The sequence below is a fragment of the Leiobunum rupestre genome, chromosome 4, assembly GCF_980474605.1.
Source record: "Leiobunum rupestre chromosome 4, qqLeiRupe1.1.hap1, whole genome shotgun sequence".
Taxonomy (NCBI): Eukaryota; Metazoa; Arthropoda; class Arachnida; order Opiliones; family Sclerosomatidae; genus Leiobunum; species Leiobunum rupestre.
The window spans coordinates 73,030,298-73,046,016 of NC_143387.1; the positions used below are offsets into that span (position 1 = coordinate 73,030,298).

A 15,719-nucleotide genomic window follows, 5' to 3' on the forward strand; every position below is an offset into this window, starting at 1 on the left:
ACGCTGACAGCGCCTTCTCTTCCCAGTGTCTTATAATGTTATTTTATATATCAAAACGTCTTTTATTTATAGATTGCCTTAAAATTACAAAATAAACAATTAATTTCCAAACATCGTAATGTTTTCCTATTATTCCACCTATCTCTCAATGCTCAATTGTTACATCAGCGCCAAAGAGCGATGTGGTGAAAAAAATTATTTCTCTTTCGTGGGCTGGATTAGATCGCCAAGGCCGCAATCATCCTGCGCGTGTGCAGGAGGCTGTGGGACAGATAACGATTTTTTTCTGAGGTGTGACGTCTTCTTTTAGAGACACGCAATTGGTTAAATTCTAGTCCCGTGACGTAAGCTTTTTAACAACCCTTTGGGTCCCAAGCTAAATCCGGGAAACTCGAACTACAAATTGTTGTTTTTGTGACATTCATTTTATTAAAATTAAAATTTTACGCGTTTTGTTAACTTTTTAATTTTTAAATATTATATATTTTTTTTACATGAGAATTATGCTTTTGAAAATCTTTGTAGAAAACGTTTGGGCAGAAAAATTACATCTTTTTTCGTCAATAAATAAAAAATACTAATTTCATTTTATATTACGCAAAGGTGAGATCTATTAAAAAGTTAAAATCGGTTCTTGTCTTATATCTAACAAATCTGAAATTTGAAAAGAAACCGGATTAAAATGCAAAAATTTCGATGTTATAGTGCTTTCCAATTGACTGCACTTGATATCTGCCCAATGAACTTTAATCTCTTTGCATCCTGGGCTCTGCCCAAATCAATTTTTAGTTTTCAATTACTGTTCTGGGATTGTCAAAACTGATCTACAAATTTAAAAAGAGTGACAGCTCCAGATCATACTCAGAGCAAATTTATTGCATGTTCCAACATGCTTGGTCTGCTCAGAACAAAGTTTTTGTGCATTCCTTTCAACTCTGGGATAAGGTGCGCGAATTTACAAAACATGTTCCATTTTTTTTTAATCAGGGTGAGTGAGATCAATGACGTTGGAGACAGATTCAGAGCAAATCTCGAGCAGTCAAAATGAATAACTCATTAATAGTATAAAAATAAAATACCAGCAATTATGTGATGCCAAGGCAGTGTTACGTAGGTTAGATACGCATGTAGAGCTGGTGAACTTGCTCGACGATTTTCTTTATAAAAATGATAGGCTTGACTAAATCCTTTCATACTCCAGAGCTGATTGTACGTTGTATCATCCAATTCTGACGAAGATTATGACAAAAATAAGATCAACCTAACGGGCAAAAAATAATAAAAGCAAATTACCATCTCTCAGATCTCCAGCTTCTATCTCATTAACAACGTCATTGTATGAATCAACACCTTCATTCTCAGATCTGGATTTTTTCATCTCTTTGGAATTTTTAAAACCCATTCTACTACTTCGAATGTAATTGTTTAAGTTTGAGCTTGGATCGGACATTCTTCTTTGCATAAAAGCCTTAAAAGTATGTTATTTTTTCATTTTATTCTTTTATTAATAAAATAAGTGGAAAAAGATCAATATTTTGAAAAATTACGGGAGGTTCTTCATCCCAGTCTAATTCGGTAATTGGAATTCCAGGTTCTGAAGTTGGCGTTTCCACTCCAGTTCCTTTTTGTTTGGCTACTGCCATTTCAGCGTGACCTTTGGCTCCAGGACCTCGCATACGAACAAACTCTAATCTCTGACTTCCTTGATACCAGCCTCTGGATACTTTCTGAGCCATTCTCGATGTTAAACTTGCCTTAAAATATAAATAAAATTATCATTTTATGGAGATAAACTTTAAAACAAAAATAATTATTAGGTAAAAACTAACTCTAGCATCGTAAACTCTTTTTAGAGCCTCATATCGAATGGAACCAAGAAAAATTACACCTTGCAACGCTCCTTCTCTATCTTTGGCTACCAATTCTACACACACCATTTCTCCGTCTCTCACTATTATCTCTTGGAAAACCTGGAAAAAAATTTATTCAGAGGGGTTAGCGGAAACTGTAATTTGATAAAAAATGGTTACTATTTATTTTTTATTTATAAAAAGCCAAAGAACAACCCAATTGCATTCATAAAAATCACAGTAACCCACTGGAAAATGCCTTAAAAACTATAAACGGTGGATTTCTACGTAGAGTTCCCATTAGCTATTTTACCCTAAAATACTCATGGTAATACTGGACCTAACATTGTTTGGCTTTTTGGTACATCGTTTAGCGAAGCTACTTACTAATCTTTGTCTATTTACGCTAATAAAACAAATTAACATACTTGCACATTTGAATAAAAAAGGTGTGCTACCAGTAATCGAAATGCACCGGACCGCTGTTCCGTTTGGTAAAAGCTTTCCCTCATATCATTCTGGTTCGCAAAGATTTTTTTTTATTGCGAAGCTCCCGTTTTACAGAATAATCGGAAGCTTTGAAAGGAAACATGTTCCGCTTTGTGAATAAGTCCATTTCGAGCACTGTGTGCTGCAGAAAACAACCAATCTCGTGACATTTATGAAAAATATTTTAATACTTTTATATTTCATTCAATTTTGTACTACCCAATGCCTACTTGATCTAAGTCTCAAATAACACCAAGATTTGCACCAAAATGTCATAATCTAGCACAATATCTACCAACATAATTTATCTATGTGTAAAATATTAAAATATTTAAACCAAAATTAAATATCACGGCAAACATTTTTCACCTAGTAGTGAACTTCCCATGCTCCAGCAGTAGCTTTTGGTTAACTATAAGCGTCAAAATCTAAATTTACCTCATCGTAATTGTCAACCATGAAGTATAAATTTGGATAAGAAATTTCTTCGGATTCGCCTTTGTATTCCATGCTTCTTCTACTCGGAGAAGCGTAAACTTTTTGGGAATGTCTTTTCAATATTTGTAAATCTTTTGGACTAGTTCGTGTGCAAATGGCACAACTTAAGGTGTATTCAAACTGACAAAAATATGTAAATAAATTAGTTGTGATTTTAAATTAAAAAAATAGGTTTCGTACCTGTTGTAAAATTAAATTCAAATATACTGTTTCTTCCCAATCTACATCAGTATCACCAATTGGCAGTTTCTTTGAGTCTTTTCTAAAAACTTGTACTTCTGTCTGTATAATGGAGGATATATTTCGTTTAACAAACGTAAACTATAATAGTCTAGATAATTCATCATCATACTTCAAACTGCGGAATATACCGAGCGGATGTTTTTTTGGGTTTTTTCCGTACGAAAAAAAGCATATCGTCTCTACACTTATCATTTGTGGGATACAGAAATTGACGTATAAATAAATCAGTCCAAAATGTTGTAGGATTTAACAATACAAATCCCGTATCTGAAAATGAAGAGTTAGTGTATTACATTTGCATTGGTTGAAAAAAATTAAACCTTCCAACTCAGCTCTGGCTAAATTTCTATGAGTTATTACGGTATTACAAAATGAAAATAAACTCATTTGCCTCGTTAGAGTCATATTTTGAATCAATAGTGTAGAGAGGTGAAGATATTGTGCAGAAAAATGAGGATTCTCATCTGACGTGTAAATAACAGTAGAACCAAAAATAATATTTAATCAGGTTGCATAGTCGAAATGATAATTGATTAGGGGACTCGTGAGTGCTAAGTTCCTAGGTCCATTACCTTCTCTGGAATACTGTCTGATTTCCCTTGTTCTGTGATAACTAATCTCAGATAACATCTGTTCTAGGGCTGTTGGCGTTCTATTAGCTCTATACGACATTTTTTTAAACTACTCTAATAAGAACAACGTTTATATTACATATATTATGCTTTTGTACAAAATTTAAATTCTCTTGCAAAAATACACTATTTTCCGACGAAGAATAAATTTCCAGGCTTCTCGAGTTTTTTGACAGATGAGGTCATTGGCAACATTACGTCATCAAGGTGACGACCACCCCGGGGTTTTACGCTCTTACCTACCTCTAGCGGTGTTATATGGAATTAAACTAGATGTAGCAAGTCTATGGTTCCGAGTGCCAAATGTTCCGAATATTTAAATTTTTTTTGCTTTTTAATTTTAAAGACTCTTTTTTTTTATTGAAACCAATTATGCACTGAAAATCGAAGCACTAACTTTCGCACAATTCTAAACGCACTAACGGTTAGTATGTTCTCTCTCTCGCATTGCTCGCATGCTAGCACGTTAAGCCTAACTCGCAGGGGCAAAACCCGCTCTTTTCTTCGTGCATTTCTTTAGAAACACCGCGAAATAGAGAAATCTTGATCAAATTCGTAATATAATTTCATATCGTCACAATTGGAAAACGATTTCATGGAGGTTTTCTATGACAATCTCTGGCAAGAAATGGTTGTAAAATCCGAAGAAACATTCAGATACGTGGAGGAAGCCCGTACGCTTTGTGTACGGTTTTGCTGGTAGAAAACGCTGGTCTATTTGTCAGAATATCAAAGGCCTATTTAGAACGTTAGAGAGAAGTTTGATTCTAGAAAATTCCTCCCTACGTGTAAGCAACATTCGAGGGGGTCACAACAACCTTGGGGTCCGAACGAATGGTACCGATAGTACGGGGACATGTCAAAGACAAGAGTTCCCCCAAAACCCTCAGGAAAAACCCCCAAAATAACTAAAACATATTAAGCGAGCCCATGCTATGGCATAGTCATGCGGTCAGTATTTGAGCTTCCAAGCTAAGAAAACCAGGTTAAAAACCGTTAAAATTGGTCCGAAATTAGACTGCTCCAAGTTCGAGGTAAAAAAGCTATATAGTTTTTCGCGTTGAAGTGGTCAACGAAAGTTTAAAATGAAAGAATTTAATTTGTTGGAGGTTCCAGGTAAGGCTTAAATATCCATAAAATATACGAATTTTCACGTAGGAATAAAAATATAGGAATGCGGTTTAAATTTATTGAAATTTTTCCATAACATTGTAACTCAAGAATTAATTATTGTCAGTTGACACTGAAATATATACATATCATATCTTTTAAGGACATCGGAATAAATCCAGGTAGTGAAATCGTAGAATTTTTAATTCGCGCCTACAGCCTAGGCAAGATATAAATTACTTTTTATAATATATTTTCAGAATTAGACTTTCGTTGAAGTAAATTATTACGCGCTAGAGTTGGTTGATGGGAATTGTAGCTTTGTATGTATTTGTAAATTCCGAATAATTTATGTTACTGTCAGAGATTTTTTTCTTTACGTTAACATTTTTAGCAAGCTGCTATTTTTGAATTCTTATTGGGAAAATGGTTTCAAAGTTTTCTCCTAAATTATGAAAGTAAGATAGGCTGAAGTAGCTTATCTGTAACTTAGAAAAGGGCTATCACAATTGTTAAAATGAGCCCTAAATGTACTCGAAAATATGTTAATTGCAAATACTTCAATGAAAAAGTAAAGGAAAATATCAATATTTAAGGTCAAATATTTTTAATTTAAATTTTCGAAGAAATTGGTTTAGGTATACGTTTATAATTATGTTAGCGTTCGTTTTTCTAAGAGCATAAGTAACATAATAAAATAAGTATGACAATTAGCCAAAATTATCACCGAATTGATCTTTAAAGTTATTGCGCAATCATGATTCAGTTCTCAGCACAGAGCCGCCTAGTGATTAAATATATCAAGGACGTTAATATACAACTAATTAGTTCGGTTGCGAGTCCATATAGCAGCTGGGCGAGAGTGTCAGTGTCGAAAAAAGTTTAGGTCAGAAAATTGCGTGAAAACCATAGGAAGTGTCATACCTATTTATTTTATGTTACTTATGTTGTGAGCCATTTCTGGAATTACCATATTATTTTTATCGTTAGGCCTATAAAGTTGCGTATTTTTATCGCTAGAGGGACCTATTTTGTTTTGAGTACGACGTCAATTGCACATCACTCCACGCATAGCTATCAGTAATTATTTCGACAAACTTATGGAACGCAATTATAGACCTTTGATCTAGGCTTGTATAACGTTAGTAAATTAACTAGTTCAAACGTCTGTAAATGCTAGTGTAAACATGGCTGTATTAACAATCCGACCAGCTACGTTTGGGGGCTCCATTAAATGTTTTCGTTTCAATAACTCGTCAGTTAATTTTCGTCAGCATTATCCTTGGGCATATTTAGACACTAGGGAGCGCTGTGTTGAACTAAACCTTGAATCCGCCATAGCTCTGAAAATCAGTTCAGTGATAATTTAACCTAATTGGCATACTTATTATTATTAAATTTATTATGTTACTTATGATTGAAATAATTATACTGATAAATTTGAAAATTTATTTCCCTATTAAGCCTATACCAAAACCGTGTTACCACTTTATCACGGCAATGACTACAGAAATCACTTCAAGTGGACAGACTGACCAATACGCGATTAATAGTTGTCTGCTAGTATTATCTAAATTTGTGATTTCGTCGTCATTTTAGCCTGATAAAATGTTTTTTATTTTAATTATTTATTTAGTTATTTGAACAATAAACATCTATGAAGCCGTTGCCGACTTGTATACAGACTTCGGAATAGATACAAAAGTAGTGTGTTTCCAGAATATAATGTACTACAAATAAGATCATATGATTTTTCCATACGTTTATAATAATGTTCCATGAGTATGCTAGCATACGTTTATAATAATGTTCCATAAGTATGCCAGCATACGTTTACAATAATGTTACATAAGTATGCTAGCATACGTCTGTAATAATGTTCCATAAGTATGCTAACATACGTTTTTAATAATGTTACATAAATATGCTAGCATACATTTATAATAATGTTCCGTAAGTATGCCAACATACGTTTATAATAATGTTCCATAAGTATGCTAACATACGTTCATAATAATGTTCCATAAGTATGCCAGCATACGTTTATAATAATGTGTCATATGTATGTCAGCATACGTTTATAATAATGTGGCATAAGTATGTCAGCACAAGATTATAATAATGTTCCATAAGTATGCTAACATACGTTTTTAATAATGTTACATAAGTATGCTAGCATACATTTATAATAATGTTCCGTAAGTATGCTAACATACGTTTATAATAATGTGTCATAAGTATGTCAGCATACGTTTATAATAATGTGGCATAAGTAGGTCAGCACAAGTTTATAATATTGTTCCATAAGTATGTCACCATTTGTCTATAATATGGTTCCATAAGTATATCACCATTTGTCTATAATAATGTTCCATAAATATGTCAGCATAAGTTTATAATATTGTTCCATAAGTATATCACCATTTGTCTATAATAATGTTCCATAAATATGTCAGCATAAGTTTATAATATTGTTCCATAAGTATATCACCATTTGTCTATAATAATGTTCCATAAATATGTCAGCATGAGTTTATAATATTGTTCCACAATTATGTCACCATAAGAAAATAATATTGGTCTATAAATATGTCGCCATAAGTTTATTATATTTTAAAATATAGTTCAATAAGTATGTCAGCAAAGTCTATAATGTTGTTCAGTATGTCTGTTTGGGGAATATTTTACTGAGTAAATTAGAGTTGTGAATATCTCCAAGAAAATATTTTGCACGTATTTATAGACATGTACTTAGGGGATTTATGATACACTTTTTTTATTACGCTATAGCGCATATTTTGTGTGGGAGCTTTTCAAAATTTCAACTGAAGAAGGTTGAAATCCTGAGGCTAGATACTTCGAAAAATAACACCCGATTTCTGATTTCCCAATATTTCGTATCTTTCCATTGGATTTCTGTTTTATCGGGTTTCACGAGATTTCCGGATTGTCTCACATTTTGCGATATTTACCAATATTTCTCAATAGTTCCGAATTTTGGCAATATTTCTCAATTTAGTTCCGAATTTTGGCAATATTTCTCAATAGTTCCGAATTTTTGCAATATTTCTCAATAGTTCCGAATTTTCGTCAATATTTCTCAATAGTTCCGAATTTTCGTCAATATTTCTCAATAGATACGAATTTTCGTCAATATTTCTCAATAGATACGAATTTTCGTCAATATTTCTCAATAGTTCCGAATTTTGTCAATATTTCTCAATTTAGATCCGAATTTTCGTCAATATTTCTCAATAGTTCCAAATTTTCTCAATATTTCTCAATAGTTCCGAATTTTGTCAATATTTCTCAATTTAGTTCCGAATTTTGTCAATATTTCTCAATAGTTCCGAATTTTCGTCAATATTTCTCAATAGTTCCGAATTTTGTCAATATTTCTCAATAGATCCGAATTTTCGTCAATATTTCTCAATAGTTCCAAATTTTCTCAATATTTCTCAATAGTTCCGAATTTTGTCAATATTTCTCAATAGTTCCGAATTTTCGTCAATATTTCTCAATTTAGTTCCGAATTTTGTCAATATATCTCAAAAGTTCCGAATTTTCGTCAATATTTCTCAATAGTTCCGAATTTTCTCAATATTTCTCAATAGTTCCGAATTTTCGTCAATATTTCTCAATTTAGTTCCGAATTTTGTCAATATATCTCAAAAGTTCCGAATTTTCTCAATATTTCTCAATAGTTCCGAATTTTGTCAATATTTCTCAATTTAGTTCCGAATTTTGTCAATATTTCTCAATAGTTCCGAATTTTGTCAATATTTCTCAATAGTTCCGAATTTTGTCAATATTTCTCAATAGTTCCGAATTTTGTCAATATTTCTCAATAGTTCCGAATTTTGTCAATATTTCTCAATAGTTCCGAATTTTGTCAATATTTCTCAATAGATCCGAATTTTGTCAATATTTCTCAATAGTTCCGAATTTTCGTCAATATTTCTCAATAGATCCGAATTTTATCAATATTTCTCAATAGTTCCGAATTTTGTCAATATATCTCAAAAGTTCCGAATTTTCTCAATATTTCTCAATAGTTCCGAATTTTCTCAATATTTCTCAATAGTTCCGAATTTTGTCAATATTTCTCAATTTAGTTCCGAATTTTGTCAATATTTCTCAATAGTTCCGAATTTTTGCAATATTTCTCAATAGTTCCGAATTTTCGTCAATATTTCTCAATAGATCCGAATTTTCGTCAATATTTCTCAATAGTTCCGAATTTTCTCAATATTTCTCAATAGTTCCGAATTTTGTCAATATTTCTCAATTTAGATCCGAATTTTCGTCAATATTTCTCAATAGTTCCGAATTTTGTCAATATTTCTCAATAGTTCGGAATTTTCGTCAATATTTCTCAATAGATCCGATCTTTCGTCAATATTTCTCAATAGTTCCGAATTTTCTCAATATTTCTCAATAGTTCCGAATTTTGTCAATATTTCTCAATTTAGTTCCGAATTTTGTCAATATTTCTCAATAGATCCGAATTTTGTCAATATTTCTCAATAGTTCCGAATTTTTGCAATATTTCTCAATAGATCCGAATTTTCGTCAATATTTCTCAATTTAGTTCCGAATTTTGTCAATATATCTCAAAAGTTCCGAATTTTCGTCAATATTTCTCAATAGTTCCGAATTTTGTCAATATTTCTCAATAGTTCCGAATTTTGTCAATATTTCTCAATTTAGTTCCGAATTTTGTCAATATTTCTCAATAGTTCCGAATTTTGTCAATATTTCTCAATAGTTCCGAATTTTGTCAATATTTCTCAATAGTTCCGAATTTTGTCAATATTTCTCAATAGATCCGAATTTTGTCAATATTTCTCAATAGTTCGGAATTTTCGTCAATATTTCTCAATAGATCCGAATTTTATCAATATTTCTCAATAGTTCCGAATTTTGTCAATATATCTAAAAAGTTCCGAATTTTCTCAATATTTCTCAATAGTTCCGAATTTTCTCAATATTTCTCAATAGTTCCGAATTTTGTCAATATTTCTCAATAGTTCCGAATTTTGTCAATATTTCTCAATAGTTCCGAATTTTCGTCAATATTTCTCAATAGATCCGATCTTTCGTCAATATTTCTCAATAGTTCCGAATTTTCTCAATATTTCTCAATAGTTCCGAATTTTGTCAATATTTCTCAATTTAGTTCCGAATTTTGTCAATATTTCTCAATTTAGTTCCGAATTTTGTCAATATTTCTCAATAGATCCGAATTTTGTCAATATTTCTCAATAGTTCCGAATTTGGCCAATAGTTCTGGCCGTTGAGATTTGGAGGCAAAAACACTGGACCAATCAAACGATTTCCTAAGCCTAAACCAAAATATTCAGCACTGGGACTGAACTTGGTGAGGGTTTTCGTACTGCCATAGGTGATTATTTTGATGCTTGAAAAAACGTCCATCTCGAAAAAAAGAACATTCGTCGGTGTACTGAACATGGCGCGAAAATTGGGGATCGTCGGTACAGCCAGTTGCAGAAGTCGTCACGTCTTTGGAAATGCCTATCAATCAGTCCTTGGTGAAGCGTTGCTCTGTATGGATGGTACCCATATTTGCGTAACCTCAATTGACACTCGCGGCCACGCCACTTCTTCGAGGGTATGCGGAAAAATATCCAAGAACATTGTTCTCGAAGTCAAACTGAGGCTGACCCAATCTACGAAACCTAGGTTCAACATAAGCAAACTGTTGAAAGTCACTGACAGTTCGCTTTACAATATTTAGGGACGGCTTTCGGTTTGGATGTCGCACTTGACAAATCTCACACACTTTTCTTAGATTTCAACCACCTTCTCCAAAGAGCGGGGCAACAATTTCGGTCCGCTCGACTCTCGAATAACGAACAACATTCGAAGATTGACGATCTCGATGATGTTAAACAAAAAGTGACTTAAATACCAAAAATGTACGTCAACTTTAAACAATTTATGTCTAAGTAGATGTTTCTAATCCTTTTCCAAAGTTTTGTAAAGGCTAGAAAAAGTTCCCAACAAAAATTATGATTGAAATTTGAGATGAGTAAACAACGATTTCGAAATAAAGTGTGCGACTATCGCTTTCCCGGATCAAACAAGTTTATTTTGGCTTGCCCAGCTTGTCAAGTCATGTTTTTCAGTGAAAAATAGGTCTTTTACAAGGTATTCGTAGGTTTCAGATGATGTTCTACAAATTCTCAGTTGACAAAATCGACCTAGCACCTAGTGGTAAAAAAATAATTTTTCTAAAATTGTGAAAATATTTTCTAAAATTGTGAAAATATTTTCTAAAATTGTGAAAATTCATCAAACAATGTCCCTCGGTGTATTTACTTAACCATAAAAATTTCAAATTTCTATCTTAAGTAGGTTCTGTAAAAAATCACTTGTCCGAACAAAAAACACACTGTATACTAATATTAACGAATTTTATAAATTTTTGCGATTTATACAAATATTTCTTAAAATTTCAAATATTTCTTCGAATTCACGAGATATTTCCAGAAATAATTTCGATTTCTAATAATAAATAATAATAATCAGCTAGGCTAATACCCGAGGCACCACCTTAGGCCCAAGTCATCGAGGGAATTTTATGGCCTTTAATTCAGGTGGCCAAGGTTATTATACACCAGTAAAATAAATAGTGCCTCTACTAGTTATTCAGGTCGAACTTATCAGATAAAAGAAAAGAATTAGTTAGCCAGATCCGGTGGCCCACGAGGGATCAGAGTGTGCAATAACTGGTGGCTTTACCGGGGAGTCGGGGTCCGGCTCTTGTGACCCAGCACGGGCGGTGGCGCACTGGGAGATGTTAGCTCCGTCCAAATGGTCCTATCTCCACCTCCGACTTCGGTCCGGTGTGGGCTGCTGGTAACTGGGCTTCGGCCCGGACTAACGGAGAGGGGCCGGGCAAACTGGCCGTCTCGGCGGATTGAGTTGCCTGCTGTGGGGCTGTGGGCCTCCGTATGAGGGCACGGCGCCCATCTCCCGGCCTTTTGGGGTTCCACCGGGATATCCGGTGCCAGCTGTGCCGGGTTATGCGGTCTGCCGTGTGCCCGCCGTTCCCCTTTAGGCGCTCTTTCCAAGGGGCTTGGCTCTCTACCTTTCTGGGTAGGGTGCCGGCTGGCGTTGCCAGAGCATCCGCTCTTATTCCCACTATTGTGTGCGAAGTGGCGAGTTGGTCGGCCCATTGCTGCACCTTCTGCTGGGTTGAGCGGCTTGCGTCGAAGGTGCGACCATCAGTAGTAGGGTTCTGCTACCCATGCTGGTTTTGTCACCTGTCCGGGCGTGTGGACGTTGGCGTAGGGCATTTGATGATGGACCTCCGGTGGTGTGGTTTAAATCTTACCGGTACACCGGGCTATAAATCTGATGCATGTCCAGCCAGATCCGGTTATTATTTTCTACTCCTCTCCAGGGCCGTCTTAAGGCATGGGCTAAATGGGCTACAGCCCAGGGCCCTCAGTCAGTTTCGGGGGCCCGGAAAGGCCAGCCAAACTACCACTACCCTAGGGATTAGGGATTAGTTGGTTAAATATTATTTATGCTCATTTACTATTATGTGTCTTTTAGTTACGTCCAAAGTAATTTGATTCATCGCCACATCGCGTATCATACGGTACCTACAATTTCTAAAACCTAACAGCGAGTCAATGTCAGTAAAAATCTTATTTTCGGTAGGCTTATGATATACTTATGAAATTAAAAGTTTTGGTTTGATTATTAAGTAGTTGAATTTAGATAACGAACATACAAAGGCTGACCGTTGGGTATCGCAAGGGTCTTAAGAAATAATTTAGCCGAGGGCCCCAAAAGGTCTTAAGACGGGCCTGCTTCTCTCATCAAGCAATCTGGTCTCCATTTGTATCAGATTCATTCTTCTGATTGTGAAAAGAAAATCAAGAAAATCGCTAAATAAAATTTCGATAGGAATTTAATCCGCTTACAATCTGTCTGTTAGTTTACAACGAATTCATATTTGTTTCTGGTTAAACTATCTGGTTTATAATTTCACCGGTATCAACTGATCTGATAATATCTGCACGTAATTACGGGTAATGCGATATCCGATGTATCATAATTATTTGCTGAGATAAAGCAAATTTTATCCGAGAATCCGTTGGAAGTATTACCCCCCACCCCAGATTAATTTGTCAACAGCGCCATCTACGGCAGATGAACCGAAACTCGTGACAAAAGTAAAAATTATGGTGGGGTCGAATAATTATGAAAATAAATAAATTGAATTTACTTTTAGAAATAAAATAAATATTTCCATTAAATATTAATTTAAAATTATGGTTATCTTTACGTACATGTGTCATTAACCTAGATGGCGTCGCCACGTAATAACGACAAAAAAGAGCCATTTTATTTAATTTAATTTAATTTAGTTTTTCACTACTAATCTGACTTATGGGCGCCATCCGAAGATTCCGTAAACTAACCTCCTAATGTTGAACAGGGCCGTGCAGAGGGATCCTGAGGCCCGGGGCAAACTTACTCGCGGGCCCCTTCGATTTGTACCCCCCCCCCCCTTGAGCCCTGAAAACTTATCCCAAGTTATCTTGATTTTCAGCCCCCCCTTGAGCTTCTTCGATGGGCCCTACAGCTACGGGCCCCCCTCGTGAGCCCTTTTCACCCGGGCCCCGGGGATTTTGCCCCCCCTGCCCCCCCCCCCTCTGCACGGCCCTGATGTTGAATAACCATGGTTTGGCCCAAGTAAAAGTTCCAAAAGGGGGGAGGACATTTTTAACCAGCCCGCGTGGCTGCTATGCCCCTGGTGTACCTTTCAGGCCACGTGAGAAAGGTACAGAGCCGTTAAAAAAGCCACACAGGCCCGTGCATCCTGGCGGGCCCTGATTTCAACAAGCGTGGTATCCTTCGTCCGGGCTCTTCCCGGATACCAAGACCGCCAAAAGCGTGTCAGGGCGGCCCGGATAAAATAATAACAGACAGGGTCGGGCAGATATCTTTGCTATCTTATCTCAGCATCTCAGCGACGAAGAACCTTACTAATATTATATTTCAACAAAATATTTTAAATGACGTCATCTATTTTGTTGTTACTACACTCTGAACTTACGATGAAGAAGTTAATTATTAAATTAAATGTATTTAAAAAAAACGTTTATTTTTTTTTTTTCAAAAAGCACGTTTTAGATTAAATGTAAAACAATAAGAAACAGACGTATTTTTGAATGTCATTTAACCCTCGAATTGAACACTATTAAGGCTTACGGAGCTACAAGGATCGAGGTGGGATAGTATTAATTAAGGAATTTAGGGAAGGTTGAAGACGAATTAAATACTTCATGTTAATTTATACGAATTCTGATTGTTATATTTTAGTTTAAAACGAAAACTTTTCCGGGAAGCACCTTGGAATAGCGTGAACCAAATATTAAGAGATCTTAACTTTCAGATAAAATTTCATTTTCAAAAACAAACCGTTTTTTTATTTCGTCCAAGGATTCACGTCCGAAAATTTCTAAAATAACAAGTAAATATACCCGTCTGGTTTCTTAATCTTAAAAGCGTTCGCAGTCACCTTCCGGAGAGTGTTCCAAGGGCCTCCCATTCGGACATTCCAAGCACGTACTGTTCCAGAATAACTGCATTTTGATACCCCACTATTACAAAGAAAATGCCCCGCCAATGATGCAAAGAAATGTACATTACCTTCGAAAAGGGATCATTCAATACAATTAATGTTATTAAGAATACATTTTATTACGATAAATTCCAGTAGCAGAAACAACTATTAAATAAATTACTTATAAAAGTTATATTTTTTTTAGAAATAACCACAATTTATATTTTTATACCTTAAAATTAGAAAATTTTATTTTTATAGTTTAAAATAATCAAATTTTATATTTACAGTTAAAAATAATCAAATTTTATATTTACAGTTAAAAATAATCAAATTTTATATTTACAGTTAAAAATAATCAAATTTTATATTTATAGTTAAAAATAATCAAATTTTATATTTACAGTTAAAAATAATAAAATTTTATATTTACAGTTAAAAATAATAAAACTTTATATTTACAGTTAAAAATAATAAAATTTTATATTTATAGTTAAAAATAATCAAATTTTATATTTACAGTTAAAAATAATAAAATTTTATATTTACAGTTAAAAATAATAAAATTTTATATTTATAGTTAAAAATAATAAAATTTTATATTTATAGTTAAAAATAATCAAATTTTATATTTATAGTTAAAAATAATCAAATTTTTTTTTATAGTTTAAAATAATCAAATTTTATATTTATAGTTAAAAATAATCAAATTTTACATTTATAGTTAAAAATAATAAAATTTTACATTTATAGTTAAAAATAATCAAATTTTATTTTTATAGTTTAAAATAATCAAATTTTGTTTTGATAGTTAAACATCATCAAATTTTGTTTTGATAGTTAAACATAATCAAATTTTGTTTTGATAGTTAAACATAATCAAATTTTGTTTTGATAATTCAGCTGAAAACTGAAATATAATTTCTTGCATTTGATTTAAATGAAATGGAATTTTTAAAGAAGACGGAAAACATGTTTTAATCATTTTAAAATATCTGATAAAACTTTGACGAAAAGTAAATAAAAAATATTTTTATTGAGACTACAGAAACTTCTTACATTTATTTTGAATGATAATGAAATATTTTTTAATTATTTTTGATAATGTAAAATATTTTATAAACTTTTGGGCGTTAATAAATTAAAATATTTTGAATTGAAACAACCGAAATATAGTTTATCGCATTTGATTAAAGAAAATGAAAAATACAAAAAAAATTAAGTATTAAAAATGTCTCCGAAAATGATACCTCAATAAATGAAAATGTTTTGAATTGAGAAATAATATTC

The 15,719-nt window shown here is 33.3% G+C and overlaps 2 protein-coding genes across 4 annotated transcripts in view; one reads left to right on the forward strand and one right to left on the reverse strand.

Annotated features, from left to right (window-relative positions):
• The window catches only part of LOC149948981 (mite group 2 allergen Tyr p 2-like), a 327,603-nt gene that overhangs the window by 142,445 nt on the left and 169,439 nt on the right, over positions 1–15,719 (forward strand). The window lies entirely within an intron of this gene.
• Positions 97–3,974, reverse strand: LOC149948986 (uncharacterized protein KIAA0930 homolog). Of its 3 annotated transcripts, none has more exons than XM_090174208.1 (9): positions 3,401–3,609; positions 3,190–3,347; positions 3,018–3,119; positions 2,778–2,957; positions 1,830–1,970; positions 1,548–1,754; positions 1,294–1,468; positions 1,080–1,229; positions 97–654 (listed from the first exon to the last, which is right to left on the reverse strand). In XM_090174208.1, exons 1-9 carry the CDS (start codon positions 3,483–3,485, stop codon positions 614–616), a joined length of 1,239 nt encoding a protein of 412 aa, XP_090030334.1. In that variant the 5' UTR covers positions 3,486–3,609; the 3' UTR covers positions 97–613. The 3 variants fall into 3 exon arrangements, with proteins under 3 accessions (XP_090030334.1, XP_090030333.1, XP_090030335.1); XM_090174207.1 differs by lacking the exon at positions 3,401–3,609 and adding an exon at positions 3,653–3,965 and having other exon boundaries at positions 101–654; XM_090174209.1 differs by lacking the exons at positions 97–654; positions 3,401–3,609 and adding an exon at positions 3,653–3,974 and having other exon boundaries at positions 1,136–1,261; positions 1,351–1,468.

Coding starts and splice junctions, on each gene's coding strand:
- LOC149948986 (XM_090174207.1), bottom strand. CDS start 3,752: ATGTCGTATAGAGCTAATAGAACGCCAACAGCCCTAGAACAGATGTTA. Junction 3,348..3,652: donor CAGACAGTATTCCAGAGAAG/GTAATGGACCTA, acceptor CTTCATTTTCAG/ATACGGGATTTGTATTGTTA. Junction 655..1,079: donor TTGGCATCACATAATTGCTG/GTATTTTATTTT, acceptor TTCAAATTTCAG/ATTTGTTAGATATAAGACAA.